The sequence below is a fragment of the Clarias gariepinus genome, chromosome 14 (genome assembly GCF_024256425.1).
Source record: "Clarias gariepinus isolate MV-2021 ecotype Netherlands chromosome 14, CGAR_prim_01v2, whole genome shotgun sequence".
Taxonomy (NCBI): Eukaryota; Metazoa; Chordata; class Actinopteri; order Siluriformes; family Clariidae; genus Clarias; species Clarias gariepinus.
Window position 1 is genome coordinate 9,231,692 of NC_071113.1, and position 20,428 is coordinate 9,252,119.

Genomic DNA, 20,428 nt, shown 5'->3' on the forward strand with positions numbered 1-20,428 from the left:
AAATATCAAATTCAAATTTTATTTGTCACATACACAGTCCTATATGCAGTGAAATACCTAAATTACTGCCCGTGACTTTAAAAATAAAAGATTATTAATAGGAAATAAATATGAATAAAAAGAACTAAAATAGAAAAGAAATTTAGCTAAGAAAAGAAAAATATTTCTATAGAAGGTAAGACAAAATATAAAGAATATAAGAAAACCTAGCTGTACAAATATGAAAACTTTAGTATGGAGATTAAGTGGTATTTAAATAGAAGTGTGTGTGTGTGTGTGTGTGTACTGTATATGTGTGTGTAGTGTATATATATAAAGCTATTTTTACTACTGAATTTTAGTTCGAGTAAAACAATGCAGTGTTCGTTTGTGCCATGGCTAGATAAACACTAGACAAATGTTCATATGGATTAGAGATATAAAAATAAAGATAATAAAAGAGAAATAAAATAAATGGTGAAAATAAAAAAGAATAAGATAGAGCATGCTGCGACAACGACTGTAAAGATGTCTATTGTGTGATTCATTTACAGGATAATAACATTTAAAAAATAACTACCGTTTCTTATTTTTGTCCAAAGCCTTGCTGTCAAGGGTTTTTCTTTTTTTTCTTCACGCCATATTTTCCAGATTTCTTCCCTTATGCTACAAATACTCTTGTAATGTAAGGTTACATTAAATTCAGTGCATATTTCCCCAAAAGCAGAACAGACTTAATACACGTAATAAAGTGGCATAAAACGTATCAGCGAACAATAACTTCAGTTTTTGTTCAGATTTATTATTATCCTGCACATTGGTTAATCATCAATATTTAAACACTGATCTGTTCAGCCTGGCAAGGATAGGGAATGGGTTTTGGCTGAAAAACTAAGCCACAAGCTGCAATTCTTATCATGGCCTACTTTAGATATTGCTCTGTCTGTCTGTCTGTCTGTCTGTCTGTCTGTGTGTGTGTGTGTGTGTGTGTGTGTGTGTGTGTGTGTGTGTGTGTGTGGTCAAACAGGTATAGACACACTCTATCTCAGGACTGTGCTGGGTAGTAATAATGTCTTGCTGCTAGCAAGCGAAGCAACATATTTTTTGCTCATCTGTGGGAAAACCAAGCCATGTCTTTGTGTCATATCTGGAGTGAAGAGTGATGGCTCAGTTTGTCACCATGGCAAGTAACACTGCTAATCAGTATCTTAGCTGTGTTTGAATCACAACGTTTTGGTATCTGTTCTCTTTCTGCATGATTAAAAGCAAAGCCAGGTTATTTTTCCAATCCATTGGCAGGTTTTCCAAAATTTAAAATAAATGACATCAATAAAGCTCTCTGTTATTCTCCTTCTGTCTTCTTTTCTTGTTTTAAGGGGCATTAGAGGAGAAGTGGCAGGCTTCTTGAGGAAAAAATAATTTCATAATAAAAAAATCATCAAAATTATTAAATCATGACTAGAATTTTAACAAGCTACTGTTTAATATTTAATTTTAAGATCCAAACAAACTGAACAGTTGTTGCAAATCATTGTAATTGAAAACATTTCTTTCCGAAAGTGTTTTTTTTTTACATTTTAAGTGATATAAAAGAAAAGAAAATTTGTCTCTTTTTTATTTATTTATTCATTTATTTATTTATATGGTTTGTTGTTGTTTATATCTAAAACATTTTATCTATGACTACAAACTGGAATAAAATCCAAACCATAAAAAGATATTCTGAAAACATAAAAGAGATGGGAGAAATAAAATCGATTCAGTTCCATATCGTGATTCTTTTATGTGGCAATTCACGCATGTCCACACTGACTCTAAAATATTGTTTTACATTTTTATAACATTAAATTTATTCATGTTTGCATTTGTACTGGTTAAACATTGCCATTCCTCTGTAATGCTACAGGTGGCGCTCTAAACTATTCACACAATTACAGTACCTACTGTACAGCCCATTTCTTATCCTTGCTGTTTGTTTAGAATTGTGACAAAATGTAAAATTTTAAACTGAAATTAACATAGAAATTGGGAAGTCATGAAGATATTTAAAAAATAATAATAATTTAGGGGACGCAAGATGAGTAATAGACCACATCAAGATGGTTTTGGAATTTTTGTCCGTCTATTTGTGCACACATCACATAAAAAACTGAATAAATTTGAATGTGGTTTTACAGGTTTAAAAGACAGAGTTTAAGGTAACATATACAGTATAGGCTTTGTTTCATTGCAATCGGCCCACAGGAAGAGAAGATATACCACTGGAACTTTAATGAAAAACGCCTTTATATCAAAAGTTCATCTTAAAATTTAACAGATGGCGTTGTACGTTTTTTTAATATCCACATATGCGTGTGCAATTGAAATCTACTTAGTAAAAGCACACCTTCATGCCACGCACTTGGTAACACATAAAACGTTTAGTTTGTTCCAAAATTCAACAGATGCCGCTGTACATTTTTAAAAATGAGCTTACGAGTGTGCAATAAAATACCACACAAACAAAATCGTGGGCGCATCTAGTAATACATTTATACGGATCATACTTATCTCTCATAATCCTCAATCATGTACCAAGTTGAAAAAAGTCCATTTAAAATAAGGCTTTGTAAACTCACCTCTCGACAAGGAAGAAAAAACATGTGGTGTCTCAGAGAAGAAAACAAACAAGATGTTATTAAGAGCGATTTTTATTAATAATGCTAGATTTGCCAAATATACACCTAATATACCAGTCTGATTATTACATGTTATACATCTATATTACAAAAAAAACAGGTAATTCTATTAGGACAGGATTCACATGAGGCCATTCCAGAATAGATCCTTTTTCTTCCAGAACTTCATTTTAAAACAGATCAATATTCAGATGTGTTTCTGCATTCTGAATTGCAGAATTTTACAGCATTTGGGAAACCATTTAAAGATAGTCATCAGTTTATTGAGCCAACCCTCCTGCTTCATGGGGTACAAATGAGCCTGCATATCTCAGGACAACAAAGATATATATTAATTATACTTAACATTGTCCTCGTAAAATAAATCAAATTTACCCTGATTTATTTATTTGAGAATGTAAAAAAGTGGGGTAAAAAAAAGAAAAAAAAGTATTTATTTGCCACAGGAAAAAAAATAATAATGAGAATAAAAACCAGTTACAAAGTGGTTAAGATTCTTCTAATCTTATTCTTCTAATAATCTGGAGCCATGTAAAACACCTTTACAGTTAGTTTATTTAAACTAGCTCCATAGGCAAAATCCAGTCAATCGAGTCATTAAAGTGCTTTAAGCACCAGCGCAAATCTGTCAGGTGCAACTGTTTAAAATATGTATATACTGTATAATAAGAAATACGAATAAGAATTAAAACTAATGAGAGACGAATGGATTAGTTCACAGCAGAAAGGCTGATGTATACATCGTACAGTATTTCCACTTGCTTCAGTGCATGAATGAAAAAGAAATGCTGCAAATTTAATAGCAGGGCTAAAAACAAAAGAAATGCAAACAAAATCCTCGATTTAACAGCGCATGCCACAGAACAGAAACGCACCTAGCTTGAACTGGCCCGAGGCCTTTTTTCTTCGAGTCCTTGCATACGGATGTCTTAACTACTTTGAAGTCCTCGTAACACTAATTCATTCCTGAGAGTGAGACAAGAGCCAAGGAATCAGACACACAGGTAGTTTTGACTTTGCCCAAAGACATGCAATTCCAATTTTGCTTTTTCCTTCAGAGCCTAACGTTGTTCTTTGGGGGGGGACAAGCAGAAAGTGCTCCGTTATTCAACAGGAATGTTAAATCAGGTGAGTACGTTTCAGGCAAGTCGAGCGCAAGTGGCAGTCATTCAGCATAAAACAACGACATAAGACCAACAACATTGCAACAACATATTTTTCAACCAAGACATGAAATGCATTATGCTGGGGGAAAAAAAACACAGTAAACAGCAAATAAAGCAAGAAACTTATCAGCTTTGAGATGAGTAATACATTTCACTGATTACATCAGTATGTCAGTGTATACAGTGATTATGCACCTATGAGACTCTAATAAATCTGCAATGCCCTAAAGTTTAAAATAAAAGATTTTTTTTAAAATCTGCAACAGAATTTAACATAAATACAATCCAAATGACTGAGAAAAATCAGAAATCCCGTTTCTTAACTTTAACATTAATAATTTTTCCTCTTTTTTTTCCAGTGATTATTATTTTTATTTATTTTCTTGTTCACCCTCCTCTTTCATTTGACTAAATATTTTATAATGTAAATGCCTATACTGGTTAAGCTTCCTGAACTCGAATCAATACTTACGTCTGCACAGTAAAGCTTCATTCACTCAGAAAAGTGTTAAATTTAAAACACTTTCAATTGATACAGCATTAATAATGCATGACTTAAAGATAACCAGAAAAGGGTAAGAACTTAAGCTTGTATGTTGTTTTTTCTTTTCTTTTCTCATCGACGACAGGCAGAACTCACAGCTCATCGATACACTTGAGCGTTTTTTAAACCGTCAATAATGATCCAAGCCTCTCTATTATCAGGTCAGCATATTGCATGATTCAATCACAGGAAATATAATACCGTATTTACACAGGGGAGGGGATTTATGTAGGATAGTCAAAAATCGCAACCAGGGGGCGCAGGGAACATCTTGGCAGCGGCGGTTAAAGAAATGAACAACTACGTACTCCAAATCCGTGGGGGCTTTCTCACATTACCACATGTGAGCTTTAATCAGTGCGATTTCAAAATCGTAGGAGACTTATGCTGTATTAAAAAGAGTTTATTATGAAGTAGTTCAACCCTGTTTGAAATAAATAAAAAAAGTTACCTGAAGCTGGATTGCAGCAGTTTGTATGTGGTTCGTGTCTCTTGGAAATGATCACATTGATTGTTTTTCGATGTAGATGGCTTTGAGTTGTCAATACTTGATGCGACACTTTGCATTAAACTAGCATTAAACTAGTAAATCTAATGCTTTAATAGATACTACACTGTGTATTAGACTGTGAATCATGGCTAGATTGTCGGTTCAGTTAGATTTTGGGCCACGCCGATTTTCAATTCGATTCCATAGCGCTAACGATTATCATCCAATTTGTCTCAAGCAGCTGGGTTTCTTACAGATTTTGAAGAATTAAAAAACTAAAACGTATTTAACAGGAACTGAAGAAAAACTGTTACTTTGTTGTTGATTGATTGTTTAAAAATCATCTGTCTCTCAAAGCAATAATCTTGCTTTCCTGCCAATCATCTTCTCCACACTCCAAGTCCAGTAGGTGGCGGTGTTGCACCAACTGCATATGATAAAGAAGACGCAATAATCCTACAGAAGGAAAGTTTTGCAAGAAAATCTAAATGGTTTGTTCGCTATAAAAATTGTCAGTCGAATTAGGATGAGTAAAAACTGGCCCAGCGATTCACTTAAATGATTCGATGGACAAAATTCAAGTAAACTGTATGAATAAATGATTTAATCGCACAGCTTTACTGCACATGGTGAGACAGGTATCCAAAACACACGGGTATCCAGATTGCTGTTAAAAATTGCAACAAAATCTGATATCAGGATAATTGATAATAAAAAAAAAAAAATTTATCGGGATACTTCCAGAATCGCAATACAAACTGGTTCAGCACATACGGTAGGTATCGTGATATCAAATCGGACGGGCCCTGGTGATTCTGATCCCTAGCAAAGAGTGCAATTTCGTAGCAAGTTTGTGACGGTTCAGCATGAGTTTGGCACTGTCTGTAGTGAAGTCGTAGGTGGATACGTCGAGATCGTAACATCGTACCATTTTGTCTGTGACTTAAGGCATGTGATGTCACAGGGACGAGCGCCCAGGAAGTTTTGAGAATTTCAGTTTGGTGTAAAAAGGTCAGAAATGTGTGAAAACCCCCGAAGTCTTTCCAACCACAGCCTTGTGCAGCAACGCTACGCCTACATAAAAACAATATAAAAACAACGTAAAAAAAAAAAATGTGTGTGTATGTATATATCTTCTTTAACTCATCTTGGAAAATAACAGCTTATATGCCAAGATGTTTAAGACGGTGTGTTTTTTTAAGAGAATTTCATTTCTGCCATTGCTGAGATAAACACTATTAATGACAAACGGAATCGATTTACCTGAGTAAAACAGTTTATATATATATATATATATATATATATAAAGAAAAAGATGAGGTGAACGTAGACCAACTATAAGACTAAGGTTTTAAGATGGGACACTTCATTATAGTCCAGGTAGTGCAGATTCTGAACACAGGAGAGAGGAATGAGAGTAGCTACAACTTTTCCTCTCTGATGAGATGAGAAGAACACTATGGCAGAAGAACCATAAAAGAAACATTTTCATTTTAAATTTTTTTTAGTCATCCATTATCTGTTGCAGCACCTTGAGCAGGTTCCTCAGGCCGTAGATGTAGCCGTGGTCGTGGGCCGTGCTGGGGAAGACGTGGGCAAAGTCGATCATTCGGACCTCCACGTCGGGCATCTCCCGCGTCTCGTGCCCACCAGTGTCCGGCTGCGTGTGGCCGTGCCATGCGCTGTTGTCCTGCTGGCTCTGCATGCAGCCCTTCTGGTGCAGGGAGTAGATGCTGGAGAGGCTCTGTTCGATGTTGTTGTTGTACTCCAGAACGCCTTCGTTCTTCTGCAGGCTCCGGGTGCCGGATTTCTTCTCCGGCGCAGACGGAAGCCCCTCGTAGACGAAGAGGAGAGAGCTGGCATAAAAGTTCAACTGGCTCTGGTTCTCGAACCAGCGAAGGATGCTCTGGACCTTGGCGATGCTTGCGGCGATAACATCTTGGCGGAGGAGGTCGCCGTTGTTGAAGAATTTACACAGTCCTGTAGTGAAAAGACAGAGTAAGAGTATGGAGGGGAAACTGTTCAAAGAAGTTGCATGTTCTCCCATGTGCTTGGTGGGTTTTCTCCCATGGTCCAAAGATTGGGTTGTCATACCCAAAATTATCAGTAGTGTGTGTATTTGCACTTTGCAATGAATTTGCACCCTGTCCACGGTGTACACCGCCTTGTGCCTTAACTTTCCTTGCTCCAGGTCTGCCTTGACACTTTACACAGGATAAGCGGTATAAAAGATGAATGAATAAGCTCAAGGGACTGTACTGACTATTTAATCAGACTCTATACACCCACAGACTGATTTGTTTCTTTTTTTAACAAGGAAATCCACTGAAACACATTTCATATGGTTTAACTAAAGTTAAACCATTTATAGAAGGTTAAGCCCTGAAAGCATCATCACACTTACAACGGTGTATTTGCTTGGAGAAGGAAGTTCAACAGTCTTAACCATAGTTGATAATGCTTAGGTTTTGCCACCTTTTAACTCCTACAAAATAAAAAGACTTTTTTTCTTCCCCCTCACCATTTTTTATTATTATGATAATTAGTGGAGAATGTAAAAGCAATGGAGACAAAAAAACGTTCCTGCACGCGATGCAAGTTATGGCTAATTATCTCAGATACTCAGGATTTATAGCTGACGGCAGTGATGGTGGCATTGGTGCTGGTGATATTCGCTAATAAGGAAGCTGATCTGTTCGAGCAGAGCACACGGATAAGGAAGAGCAAGAGCTGAATAAAAAACCTAGGGAGTAGTACGCTGCTGCATCAATCACAGGTGGGATGAATCCTATGGCAAGCACGGCAGAAAACGGCATTGTGGGTAAAGTAGGTACAGCACTAAGGAACCCACATGTCAACTGTGGATGTCAACTTTTTTCCTTTAAATAGCATGAGAATAAATTATGATAATTTACAGAGGCACATGGATTTTTTTAAAAAACGTACCGTCTTTGATTGTATCCTCGACGAGTCCTCTTCCGTAATGCTGGTCATATGTGTCAAAGCTGTCCAAGCCCACGTTGTACACCTATACAAATCACACAGAGCAATGGTTTGATTTGAAAATGGTGAGATTTTACTGAGAATGGTTGTCACGGGAGGACGTGATCCCCCTCTGGTGGAAACAAAACGACATAACACCAGTTTATCAAAAAACAATAGCCAGACAATATTGAATTCCATTTAAAAATCCGAGAAGACGTTCCATGTCGATGCTCTGCAAATCTCAGTCTGTTAAGAGACTACGCAAATTGTCTGGAGTATCAACCAAATCAGTAGTGTAATTGCCACTAATGGCTCGTTTTGCTCTGAAACAAGGCTAAATGGCTCAAAGCCTAAAACAGTTTTTTCCCCCCGTGATCCCAGCCAAAGAACAAACGGCCTAGCGCGAGATGAAAGCTTTCACACACTCGAGCATGGCTACGGTGTCTTGCCATGACATTAAGTGACATTGATGAGACATCATTCAATCAAGTCAGAATTCATTTTGCTATTACTGTGATGCTCTTAATCAGTGCTATAACAAATAATAACCCGTCAGGACATTCATACATTGCACTGAAACAGAGTCACTTCCGTGTGTGTGTGTGTCTGTGTGTTATTGTGAAAATGACAGGCCACAAGCCTCATGAGTTAAAAAAAAAAAAAAAAAAAAAGGCAGCAGCAACCTGTCAGACGAGCTCTGTAGCTTCGAGTACGTGTTTCCTCTTAGGATATTAAAACCGTTCGAGTCCCGCATAACCGCGGCAACTGTTGTGTAAACCTCATGATGGGCTGCGGATAAGCACAACAGAGCCTCCGGGCGAGTCGGTGGACACTGACGAGGACTCTAGGGGAGGTCAGTATGCTGATGGCTGATTTAAAGAGGTCTCTCAGGCCTGCCTCAGTGATAAGTTCATCCTGTCAGGATGATAACGTCCACACGTTCACAGAGTACTGATGCTCAGCCAGCTCCGGAAGCCAAATTCTTTCACTGCCACTCAGTGATAACAAACAGAAAGTGTAGTAAAAATCCTTTATTTTACCAAAGATAGATCAGTTTACAAGAGGATATATAATTTATTAGCCCATTACTCAAAGCACAGAGTTGAGCTGGATGAACATGTTATGTAGCACACAGTGCTGAGACCGTACACTCTGTAGCAATAGGGTCTTTGAATATGATGGATCACAGTTCGGATGTGTCCAGAAGTTATAGTGCTGGACTATAGAGCACCGTATGAGAGGTTCTTGCTCTCGGACCCAACAAATCAAGTCCTTTTATGTAAATTATATCTTCACTGATGAGCTGTAGATCAAATGTAGACTGCCGTTCATTCTTGGGCATTGTATTTTATTGATTCATTGATTGATTTATCCACAGCCCCTAACATTTCATTGTCTGATTTGTCTCAAGCAGCTATACAGTAAAAAAAAACAAAAAAAAACTACTAGATATGTGTACTTGACTTGCTCTTGTTCTCTTTATCCAAAACTCTGCTGTGGAGGATCGGGTCAAAGAGGTGACGTTTGGTGTTTTGGAGCTAGAGGAGGAGCGTGAACAAGCTGTTGAAGTTGTAGTAGTCCTTGAGGGCCGGCGTGACTATGCAGCAGCTTTTATTATTTTATTTTACTACTTGGAGAGACATGCTCTCCTCAGATTCAAATGTTGAGAAAACCTCATGTTGCCATTTTTTTTTTAAAAATGTGTCTGACATGTTGGGAAAAAAAGAACTGTTCATCTTTGCTAGTTTTTAAAATAGTTTTTATATTGTCATACTGTAAAAAAATAAATCAGTAAGAGTTTGATAAGCAGCTGGTGTTATCCAGGTATTTTTATTGAACCCTAAACAAATTTGAACATGCATTCTCCTGTTTTATGCAAATCACCATTTTAACTTTAACTATTTTTTTAAGTAATGTTTGTGTTTGTGAGTATTGTTAAGCCAGAGTGTCGCTTGAACCAACTACTGTACATCAAAGGGCTATAAATGTAAGACAACCTACTTTTTTTTGAGTACATGAAAAGTTAGGCTCAGTCAGGCCTCCAGAAATATGATTAATTGAGGTCACAACCAATAGACTTTTTTACTTTTGACCTTAAGAGTTTGATCAACTAAACAGCACTGTGAAATATTTCGTTTGGCCAGCAAATTTCTCCGAAAGTTGAGTAAACTAAAAAAAAAACGGTGCAACTTGTTACTAAACTTTTTTATGTTGAGGTGGCTTTTTTTTAAAAGATTTTACAGGGTATATTTCTTATCTGTTTTGTACTATTAAAATCGACTTAAAGTATCTGAAAAACAAATTTATAATTACAAAAATGTCAATCAATTCTGAATCAAAAACTGACCAACAGCTCTTGTGCTGTCCCCAAGTACTTACTGATGATTGTAGCTCATGTCGGTAACATGTAGGCGTCACCGGTATGTCTGCATTTCCTAACTGTTGCACAGGAGAGCCTGATCTGACAAATTCTAAAAGTGTGCTAAATACCGAGATATTTTTGTTTGCACATCTACGACTTCTGATTGTAGAACTGATTCTATCAGATTTTGTCACATTCAAGAAGTTTGAGGAATTTAAATTAATTAATTATTATTGATTCTGTCAGCCTATATACATTTAAAAACAGTATGGTTTCATAAACCTTTGTTGATTTCTTTTCGTCTGGTCTGATTAGTAAAGTGGCCCAAGGTACATTTACAAAAAACAAAAACAAACAAACAAAAAACAGAATAGACATTTCTTTACTTTACATTGCCTCATCTGTTCAGACTTTATGGCACTAGTACATAGTGGTAATATGACACGCTAATGGAAAACAAAGCATAATCACTTTAATGTCTTATTCATAGCCATGAAGTAGTTATTAATATTCATAGGATTAAAGGGTAACTGTTGCCTTTCAGTCATGATAGTAAGCAAGGAATTTTAAACACACACCTCTGCTATAGGGAGAACTTGCTACTGTAATATCCCCTTGACTTTGCACTTTATAGGTTAAGCAAATACTTACTTTATCTTTTTAAACTCTACAAACCAAACCTATTTCCGTACTCCAATACAATAGTAGCTGAGAGTTTGAGAAATGCACACCATCAGTTCGCTTTCAATCTTTGACACAATCCTGTTTTATAACAGCTTTGACTATCAGCGACTACCTAATAATCTAATACTGACATCTCACACTTTCCAATCTAACTGCATGAAAGCTTCAGCTAAGATCTTTTGGTATGCAAAACATCACAGCCATGGTAATATACTTAAATACACATTGTGTACTACATCTGCTCATGTGCTACATCTATAGGGCTCGGGAATGTTCAGGGTGTGAAATAATGAGGAAAAAATAGATCAGGCCAGTGTTGAATTAATGCATCTTAAATAGTAAACAATAAATCAGCTGCCTTTTTGAAAGTGCTATGTTAATCCACTGCTGCATTTGTAATTCAGGACACTACAGAAGCTGGCACAGGTGCAAACAAACACATCTGTCGGCTTCCTTATTAGTCTCCTTTCAGAGCTGTTTAAGGAATCAAGCCCATGGGGTTCTTGAGGATGGTGAGTCACACCAATATTGACTTCCACGTTATCTGATTTGCATCACTTATCTTGACTTTTTTCATTTCCACAGAACAGATCTGTTGAGATCGGAAAACTACAAAGTCTTCCTGCTATCTGTGATGAGGATTTTGCTGGATGCTTTGCACATACAGTGCTGCACAAACGTCCTAAACCACACCTCATTTCTTTGTATTTAATTTTAAGAATTGGTGGTTTAGGCAACAACCTCAGCAGCAACCTCATTTCCCCTCTCGTCTGTTCCAACCACTTGGATTTCAGAATACTAATCGTCTGCCATCATCTACACCTGTTTCTCATTGTTTCATGCCTTATGTTAAAATATGCTTAAATGATTCATACTTGACTGTGTGGCTTAACGAACAAAAAACCTGCTCAGGTACAGGGACTGGACTGAAAATGAAAGATGAAAAAAAAGTACTTTAAGAAGCCTGGAGAATTATTCCTCATAAAAATACAAGGAAGTCTGACTCTTTGGAAGCAAAATACAAAAAAACGAGGGGGGTTAAGACTTTTACACAATATGTGTGCGTGTGTGTGTGTATATATATATATATATATATATATATACACATACACACACACATACAGTATATATATAAATAATCTGTCAATACAGGTGGGTGGGTTATTGGATTCTTTATTTAAAGCGTTTTATTTATTGTGTAGTGTTGTTTATTTATTTCCTATTTATAGCAGTAAACAAATATAATTCACATCTGAAAAAGTATCCTACGTTTTAAACTTGTATTTATTGAAAGGCCTACACAACATAATACATTCTCTTATTATTATTTCATGGAGATTGTAAATAAACTGAAACCAACAGAATAGCCTACGCTCGACTAAAAAAATCTAAACTTTTCCGTTCCTTAACTAGTTTATCGAATGGACTCTCACACACGTCTAAAACGCGACTGTCCTGCTACACTGGAACAAGGCTGTGTCAATGAATAACAAACAAAACAAGGCATTTCTGTATAAATATCAGGATTTCTGCCTTTTTAAAAGAAACAGTCTATGCCTCTTATCACACAGAATGTGTGCAGCCATGCTGAATAGTCGCTCACCGCCAGCCTGCACAGAGCGGGAATGTAAACCCGGGCTGCCTTGGTCAGACATGGGAACTACCCTTTATTTCTTTCCTCATTATTATTTTTGTGATAACAGTTTCAGCCTTTTTACTCTCAGCAGAAAGAGACTCAAGCTTTTTGAGAGCTTCTGCTGAAGGACGTTGAGTGAAAGTCGACTTACAGGAGTGCCTGCTGCGTTTGCAGAAAACTTTTCAAACTCAGATTATTATTCACGTCGCATTGTTGTTGTATTAAAGCTTTTACCAGACATTCCCTCACATGGTTTTGCTTGGGAAAAAAAAAAAAATGCATATTAGAAATCTAACATTTTGAGTGAGTCTTGGTAATGTTCTCAGGCTGGCAATGACATGATGATGTGGCCGACTGGCGTATTTTGCGCCATCACGATATTATCGGTTTATGTGATCGGCCAGTTGAGAGACAACCGATTTATTAAAGGATTATCGGCGGATTTTTGACCAGCCGCTGATCGATCGGTGCACCCCTTATGCAGCCACAAAAAGATGAGCCACAGTACTCGGCACCATTCACTACACACAGTTATTAAGCCAAAAAAAAAAAAAAAGGCTTTATTAAGTTGCTAATTAATCCGTGTTACTTTATTTCTCTTAAAAACATTCACACAATTAAAACGGCTGAAGATATTTTCAAATAATTGTGATTTTCTAAATCGAGCAATTAAGAAAAATATCATTTCTATTGAAAATGACCTTGTAAGTGTGGGAAAGATACCAGACTACACCCATGACCCAATTTTTTTAATGAATGTTATTACTGAAGATTTGGTTGCGGTTAGGATTTCTCTGGGACTGGAACGTTTCAGGAAGTAGCCAGTGAGTGCTTACCCTCATCCCAAGAACCAGGAAGCCAATCTCCTCCATCAAGGGGTACTTCCTGATCTGTTGCTCACGCTTTTCCTGTGAGGCAAAAGGGTCGTAACTGCGCTGACCGATCTTCACGTCCATGATGCAGGGCTTCTGGAAGCGGCGTGTGACGTCCTCTAGCTTCAGATACAGCTCTGTACATGAGGAGTAACACCGTAACCATCAGTCACATTCTTTTTTATTTACAGTATATATATATATATATAAAATAGTCTCTCTCTATTTGAACTGCATGTCAGATGCGGATGTTGATCCTAAATATGCTTTCTGTCATTCGCGGTCATAAAAATACAGACAAGACACATGGGTGCATCTTTAAACCTGTCCTATCATTGTTATCATAGGCTGCTTTATTTTGCTCGTTTATGGGACCATGGTATGGTTTCTAGTGACAGATAGACTGGTTTCAGATACTGCTGATCTTTTGGGATTTACACACACACATATACTGAGCAGTCTCCTTTTAGTTTACACAGGATTTTCAATAAACAACAATAACAAAAGCCTCCATTGAACAGGTGTTGTGTGGGCATAAACACTTTGTTGAAGACAAAAGTTGATGAGGCTGGTTTGAACTGACGGGATGATTTGTGGAACTTAATTTAAAAAAAAATCTATTTTCAATTGAAATGCTTTTCAAAAAAACAACAGAAATCCATGTCAGGTTCCTTTAGCCAAAAATTAGGGAGGAAAAAGCCTGGAGAACTATTTCCCAAGACTACATTTAAAACAAATATCAAGAAAGTCTGGTTCTTTGGAAGCAAAATATGACTTATGCACAGTATTCTACAGATGTACGATGTACAAGATTTGAGACACACGTTGTAGGGTAGCTCCGAGCAGGGTTTTTGGGGCTGATCACCGATTACTGATCTCATTCATGTGTGTGTGGGTTATTGGAATCTTCCATTTAAAGTGTTCTACAGGGTGGGCCGTAAGTTTCCATATATAGGAAAAATAAATATTTTCATTTTTAAAAACATGTTAAAAATAAAATCCTTTTTTATGTATTTATTGTGTAGTATTGTTTACTTATTTACTATTTATACCAAAAGAAAAAAAAAATATTCTAAACAGAAGAGGATAGTTTTATAGCAACTTTTAATCACTGGCAGGCAACATACAGTATGCACCGTATTCCATTCTCTTATAAAGTACTTTCATGTAGATTATAATGAAACTGAAACCAATAGAAAAGCCTACACGCTCAGATAAAATTTTCCATTCCTTAACTAGCATCAAGCTGCTCCCACACACACTGAAAGGCTTATCTAAAATGCTTTTACAAAAATTTTAACATTAATAACACACTGATCAGTATACACTTGGTGTTTGGCGAGCTGATCATGGCTATTCATTAGTAAGCAGCGAGGGCATAAATATCAGAATTTCTGCATTTTTAAGATACAGTATGTGTGTAGTTGTGCTGAATAGTCACTCGTTGTCAGCACGCATGCACAGAGCGGTAACATACAGATTATTATTATTTTTGTGATAACAGTATTAGTCTTTTTACTCTCTGCAGAATGAGGCTTGAGCTTTTTAAAGCGCTTCTGCTATATGTGGCAGTGAGTAAGTGAGGGTTGACTTAAAAGATTTAACTGCTGCCTTTGCAGATAACTTTTTTTTTATTTAGAGTTTTTATTGTTGAATAAGGTTATTTAAAAGTTTTTGGCAGATGTTTTGCTTTAGAAAAAAAAAGTTTGCATATTACACGTCTGACATCTTTTAAAGAGACTTGGTAATATTCTCATGCGGCTGTCAACTCATGCTTCGACCGCGCTCCTGAGTCGGGCTGCTTAACATTTACACTCAAATCATTAAGTGATTATCGGTCAATTGATCGAGGCTCGTCTGATGTTAATACAGTATTCGCCATTAAGCATTACCAGTGCGTGTCACATCACCTGTGGGGCTGTCAGGAGAAGACCAGGTGCTGTAGAACTTCGGAAGATGCTGCCGCAGCTCGAGTAAGCAGGGGTCACAGCAATCCTTAGAGTAAACCTGCACGAGACAACAAGATCGGACCGGGTCAACTAGATCAGGAAACGTGAATGGAATGTGCTGTGGTGTGGGTGGATCCTCGCCGTAGCCAGCACTACTGGTTACGTAACTTAAGCACAGAAAGAAGATTAAATCTTGATTGAAAACACTCAAAACATGACATCAGACGACTGGGTAGCACCATCTGTCATTTGGAGGATGCGCTTCTGAGTCGGGCTGCTTAATATTTACACTCAAAAAAGCAATTCTGGACAGAAAGAGCAGCTATTCAGCTTTCTCAAGAGTGAGTGAGAGAGAAACAACAGGCGCCTGGAGTCGTCGCTATTTTCTTCACGCTTATGAGCATCAGTGACAGGCTTATAAACAGAGCGAAGTTCTTTTATATATATATATATATATACATATAAAGTACTTTTTGTAAATGAACACCTAGACTGCCAAGACCATCTTCACACACAAGCTTAATATGAACATTCTGCTAGAGGCACTGAAAAAGGAAATGAGCAGCAATTATCATTCTTGATCTTACCGAACCTTCATTTTAACACAATACATGATTTTAAAATTCCTTTTTCAAAATGCAGCTTTTTTTGGAGATATAACCAGCACAGAGGCTCTTTCCTCTTAGTGTGATATGTAACACACCAGAGGAGACAAATCTTGTCCTCAATGCAGAACACTTCCACGTCTTTGTGTGTGTGTGTGTGTGTGTGTGTGTGTGTGTGAGAGAGAGAGAGAGAGAGAGAGAGAGAGAGAGAGAGAGAGAGAGAGAGAATTTCCAACTTCAAACCCAAACCACAAGTTGTTAGTTCATTTTAAATCTGGAAACTAAATGTGGCCAGGATAAGGCGGGCTGGAAGAGGCAACTCAATTTGGGTTAAAATATCCTGGCTCATTTAATGATGACATCAATGCTGGTGCAAAAACAAATGGGGGGGGATACCTTGGAATATTTTAGTTCTCCTTGTGCATAAGACTATCTTTTTGTGCAATCTTACGTCTACAGAGAGTACTGATGCAGATCCATTAGCATTTGGTGAAGTTGGTGACTGGTGCTCTCAGGAACGGCTTTTTAAACAGGATCTAATAAGCTTGAGATACTGAAAGTCTATAAATCTACTAAATCGGGAGAATTTGTGATCCTTGCTTCTTGATTTTCCACTCCGTCTTCTCCACCATCTCCACATCAGCACCACTGGGGTGGGTGTTGGGTTTAACAGCAGTCGCCTTGCACCTCACACAGTACAAAGACATACAGATTAGGTTAACTGGCGTTCCCAAATTAGGTTAACTGGCCTTCCGTGTATCTGTGTGTGTGTGTGTGTGTGTGTGTGTGTGTGTGCCCTGTGATGGATGGATTGGCATCTTTTCCAGGGTTTACTCGACCCTGAGCCCAAAGCTCCTAATTCTTATATGATGTAATATAATCAGAAAGGGAAAAAAAGGAAAAAATTGCTAAATGTGTTTTAATCAATCAATCACTCAATTAACTTTATTGCCATTGTTATAAATAACAGAGTATAAATAACAACAAGATTTCATTAGGGCATCACTTTCCCGGCACATAATAAATATGTAATTTCTTTCTTTCCTTTTTTTTTAAACATCTTGTGTCTAATAGCTAGTAAGTCATTTCTGCCAATGCTTTTTACGAGTGCCAATACTTCCACAACTAACTAAACACTGAAAATAACTGTAGAGTAATTATGATTTTTTTTATTTTTTTTTTGAGTGTGAGTAAATGTATCTCGTTATAACACTACTCACCATGCTGTAGAACTGCATCTCCCTGGGTCCTCTGGGCGGAGGCTGAAGCTGCTTTAGTACCGTGCCATCGGGGTGCTGCAGTATACCTAGAGTTAAATCCAAAAAACAACTTGAGGTTACTATGGAGTGGTCTGCCATTCTAACAAGACACTTATTTACTGTTTATTACATATAAACTACTAGTTACACCAAATCTATGTCATTGCTATAGTTCACTCTGTCTGTACTGCTGTAACATTTCACCTAAATGTGCACTTTCTGACTCATCATTAATCTGCCTTTAGTGTCTTGGACTTTGTGTAATGCTGATGACTGATGTGTACCGAACCCACTTCCCACCAGCATTCGAGTGGCAATAACACAAACTTGAAACCTCAAATACGTCACTACGTTACTGTATGAATATCCCAGAAATGAACACGTCTCTCAATCAAACTGATTCATCAAACAGATCATTTGCTAATCATTAATCCCCCCCACCACCACCAGATAAATTTTATTCATTGCGATTGAATTCATTGCGATTGAGAAGACTGTATTTATACTGCCACCTCACAGCTCCAGGTTCCCTGCTTCAATCTTAATCTCTGTGTCGAGTTTCACAACTCCCTTCTCCGGTTTCCTAACACCTCCCAAATCACATGGGAGGTGACCAGGCTGTGTTAAATTGTCATTTGATGTGAATAACTGCGCGATAAATGTGTGCACTTTATCGTGTCCTGTTCAGGGTGTGTCCGGTATTTCTATAATACTCACAACCAAAAAGTGGTTACTGAAGAGGTTACTCTGTAATACACTTAAAGGGGATATAGTGGATTATTATTACTATTATAATTATTACTATTATTATTATTATCCCTTACTTTATTTGTACAAATAATCTTGGAGATTTGTAGCACACGATTAACAAAGGATGGATTAAGTTGTGGATTTAACAAGGCTGTACCCTGTTGCTGAAAAAAAACCTGTTTGAGTCAGTAAACGTGCACATTTACAGTCCCAGTCAAAAGTTTGGACACAAGTTTGGATTTATTTTCTACATTTTGGAACAATACTGAAAATTTTCCAAACTATTAAATAACACATATGGCAATAAGTAATTAAGTAACAACAGTAGTCAGTTGTTATTCTAAGGCATGAAGGTCAGCTGATCTGATCTGGAATAGTTCTCTTATTGTCATGTGCATTTGCAAAATCCATCAAGCACCATGATGAGACTGGCTCTCATAAAGAACATTCCAGTAAAGCAAGACCAAAACTTACCTCTACTGCAAAAGAGAAGTTCACTTAGAGTTATCAGCCTCAAGAGTCACCAATTAACAAACAGCACCTCAGACTAAAGCCGTTATGAAGGTTTACAGAGCACAAAGTAGCAGACACATCTCAATATCAAATTGGAGAACTAAAAATCTGACCATGGAAATAGAATGTATTTTTGTTGGACTTTTGGCTGCTCCCATCGAGGGGTCGCCACAGTGGACCACCCAATCCGCACACAACTTGGCACAGGTTTTATCTGAGCTGAACTGCATCCAGTGGCCGGGGCATCGGGTGGGAATTGAAAACGGGACGAACCCGAGCAAGAAACTTACCACTGAGCCTCCAATGCCCTGATATACTGAATATGAATGTATTTATGTATGTACAGTATGAATGTCTGACAGTATGTCCCTGTAGTGTTCACTGCTTGATAGCAAACGATTAGTTAGCTAAGGAACGACTGACAGCCTGTTGGAGAAATTTGTTTACGTGGAAATGGAACCAGTTTAGAGAAAAGGTCTAGAATTTAATTTTGCACGTATTTAGAAGATATTTGACTGGACCAGTTCGGTTCTGTAATCCTAGAACTGTTTTCTAGACTGACAGCCTTTTCGATTTAGGACTTTGGTAACATGCACAACACAGAAACCAGTCAAAGTTCAGTCAAATTGTTCCCTAATTCTAGAACTGATCTTAGCACTGTTTGTGCAACTTTGAATACTATTAGAAAAGAAATCTATCTAACAAGACTCAGCAAAAATGTCTATCTACTTCTATGCTGAGACTAATCTTCTTAATCGCACCTTTAAACCTGAGACTACGGGCTATAGGCTTACTGCGCCTATAGTGACGTCACTGATACATTTAAGGGCGTGTTGCAAAAGGGCAAATAACGTTCGAAAACGTTGTGTTTATCACGTGAACTACATTACCAGCCCTCGAAGAGAGAAAGACAGTGCGTGAACTGTTGAAACTTACACTGCGTGATTTGAACCTGAGAACAGGTTTAATATGTGAGGCACACTGACCTGCTTTGTCCACGCCGTACTTGTGTCCCGCGACCTGGTGCGTGAGCGGCACGCAGCCGAGAGGTCCCGCGCGCGGCACGGCGTGCTGCTGCTGCTGCTGCGCGCTCCTTTCCTTCGCGCCCGGTCCGTTGAGGCGCGTGCCAGTGCTGACGGCGGTGGTGGTGGTGGTGGCGGCGGCGCGCGCCAGCTCCAGCCTGCCCAGCGTTACCGACGAGTCCATCGTAAAAATCCGACGCGGTGTCACGAAGGCACAAACATTATTATTACGACGGCGCGTTCCGCAGTCTCCTCCAGCGCGACGTGAATCCGAACCAGCCGCCACCGCATGACGCGGATGCCATCGCGCGAGCCTTTATATATACTATGGTAGAGAGTCAGCGCGTGCGTGCCACCCGCCACACACACACACACACACACACACACACAAGGCGTTGTGATTGTGTCACATCGCAGGCGAAGATACAACACCGGGCCACATCCCACTTCCTCACTTCAGAGATGTTTATTCCCTCTAATTACTCCGGGAAAACCACACAAGCACCCCACCCGGAAAAATTAACACACGCACGCCGACCAATTTAAACCAGACTAAACCAGAAAACACCAATTATTTTCCTCAGATTCATTCTCATACACATCATCAGCCCTCGCTCCTCTTCTTCTTCGCTGCCTCCCCATCCATCCCTGAAGACGCACCAGGCGCGTGACGTCACGCACGACGTAGCATCGTCACACATACAAAGGTCACGTTGCAAAAAAATACCATACGTAAATATACGTATAATTAATTCATCTATGTATTCATTTATTTTAATTTTACATACGATGTTTTTCCACTGATGCACTATAATAAACATTTTATAATTTAAAAACCTACTGTGTAGGCCGAGCTAAAAAAAAAAAAAAAGAACTTCCGGGTTACAACTTCATTTATCACGTTAAAAGTCACAAAGTGATACATTTAATTTTG

At 38.0% G+C, this 20,428-nt stretch overlaps 1 protein-coding gene across 1 annotated transcript; it reads right to left on the minus strand.

The window, feature by feature from the left end:
• Positions 1-2,651: 2,651 nt before the first annotated feature.
• Positions 2,652-20,137, minus strand: ipmkb (inositol polyphosphate multikinase b). Its single transcript, XM_053511893.1, has 6 exons — positions 19,459-20,137; positions 17,171-17,256; positions 15,307-15,403; positions 13,361-13,533; positions 7,804-7,885; positions 2,652-6,837 (listed from the first exon to the last, which is right to left on the minus strand). Exons 1-6 carry the CDS (start codon positions 19,676-19,678, stop codon positions 6,362-6,364), a joined length of 1,134 nt encoding a protein of 377 aa, XP_053367868.1. The 5' UTR covers positions 19,679-20,137; the 3' UTR covers positions 2,652-6,361.
• Positions 20,138-20,428: the final 291 nt, after the last annotated feature.

What these genes read in the sequence shown, in the direction of transcription:
- ipmkb (XM_053511893.1), bottom strand. Translation starts at nt 19,678, where the DNA reads ATGGACTCGTCGGTAACGCTGGGCAGGCTGGAGCTGGCGCGCGCCGCC. An exon ending in AGATGCAGTTCTACAGCATG is followed by an intron (nt 15,404 to 17,170) that starts GTGAGTAGTGTT and finishes TGTCTCGTGCAG; the next exon opens with GTTTACTCTAAGGATTGCTG. An exon ending in TCCTGGTTCTTGGGATGAGG is followed by an intron (nt 7,886 to 13,360) that starts GTAAGCACTCAC and finishes TGATTTGTATAG; the next exon opens with GTGTACAACGTGGGCTTGGA.